This window comes from Seriola lalandi, unplaced genomic scaffold, assembly GCF_002814215.2.
Source record: "Seriola lalandi dorsalis isolate HSWRI2012SDOR001 ecotype SW California unplaced genomic scaffold, Sedor1 jcf7180001965050, whole genome shotgun sequence".
NCBI lineage: Eukaryota > Metazoa > Chordata > Actinopteri > Carangiformes > Carangidae > Seriola > Seriola lalandi.
This window is the reverse complement of record NW_019435718.1, coordinates 1-737: the sequence shown is the minus strand read 5'-3', so window position 1 is coordinate 737 and position 737 is coordinate 1. Positions and strand designations below refer to the sequence as shown.

At 55.5% G+C, this 737-nt stretch overlaps 1 protein-coding gene across 1 annotated transcript; it reads right to left on the bottom strand.

Moving 5' to 3' along the window:
- Window positions 1–4: 4 nt before the first annotated feature.
- On the bottom strand, window positions 5–732 carry LOC111649764 (8-oxo-dGDP phosphatase NUDT18-like; the record flags this gene model as incomplete). The annotated part of the gene is made up of 4 exons (XM_023399462.1): window positions 5–182; window positions 258–381; window positions 520–622; window positions 715–732. Coding segments are annotated over 4 exons (423 nt in total), but the record flags the coding sequence as incomplete, so codon positions are not given.
- Between the last annotated feature and the right edge of the window lie 5 nt (window positions 733–737).

Sequence of the window (737 nt, the reverse complement as noted above, 5' to 3'; positions counted from 1 at the left end):
TTGGCTCGTCCCTCCCCCGACGCTGTGAACCATGAAGAGTCAGAACAGCTTCGTTACCTTTGATGAGCAGGATCCAGATCTGGTCCTCAGCGTTGGTGAAGACCAGGACGAGTGTCTGCACCACGTGGCGGCAGCTCAGGTCCACAGGTAACGTGACGGGATGCCAGGGATCCTGACGGTACCTGAAAGCAGCACAGCAGCCAGGGTCAGAATCAGGTAAACCAGGACAGAGCTGGACCTGGGACCTGCCGTCGTACCTGAGTCCACAGTCGATGAGACGGAGGATGTCTCGTCCTCTCAGGGGGAGGACGGAGTGTCTGTCCCACCAGGAGGCCTGAAGAGACTCCTGATCTGCTGCTGCCACAGTCTTTATACTCCCACCTGTCTCTCACACACACACACACACACACACACACACACACACAAAAGTAAAAAAGTGAAAACGTCATCACAACTTTAAACGTCTCGTCCTGTTCAGGTGAAGGTTAAAAGGTTTGGGGGGGGTGAGTGACCTCTGACCTGTGACCTTTGCCAGGAAGATGAAGCGGATCCACTGCGGTCCCTGCTCCTGGATCAGCAGCAACGTGATTGGCTCACAGTCAAACCCCGCCTCCTCCTTCACCTGCAGACAGACAGAGCTTCAAGTCAGGTGACCTGGACAGGTGTGTGTGTGTGTGTGTGTGTGTGTGTGTGTGTGAGTGTGTTGTGTCTCACCTCCCTCCTCAGCGCCTCCTCCA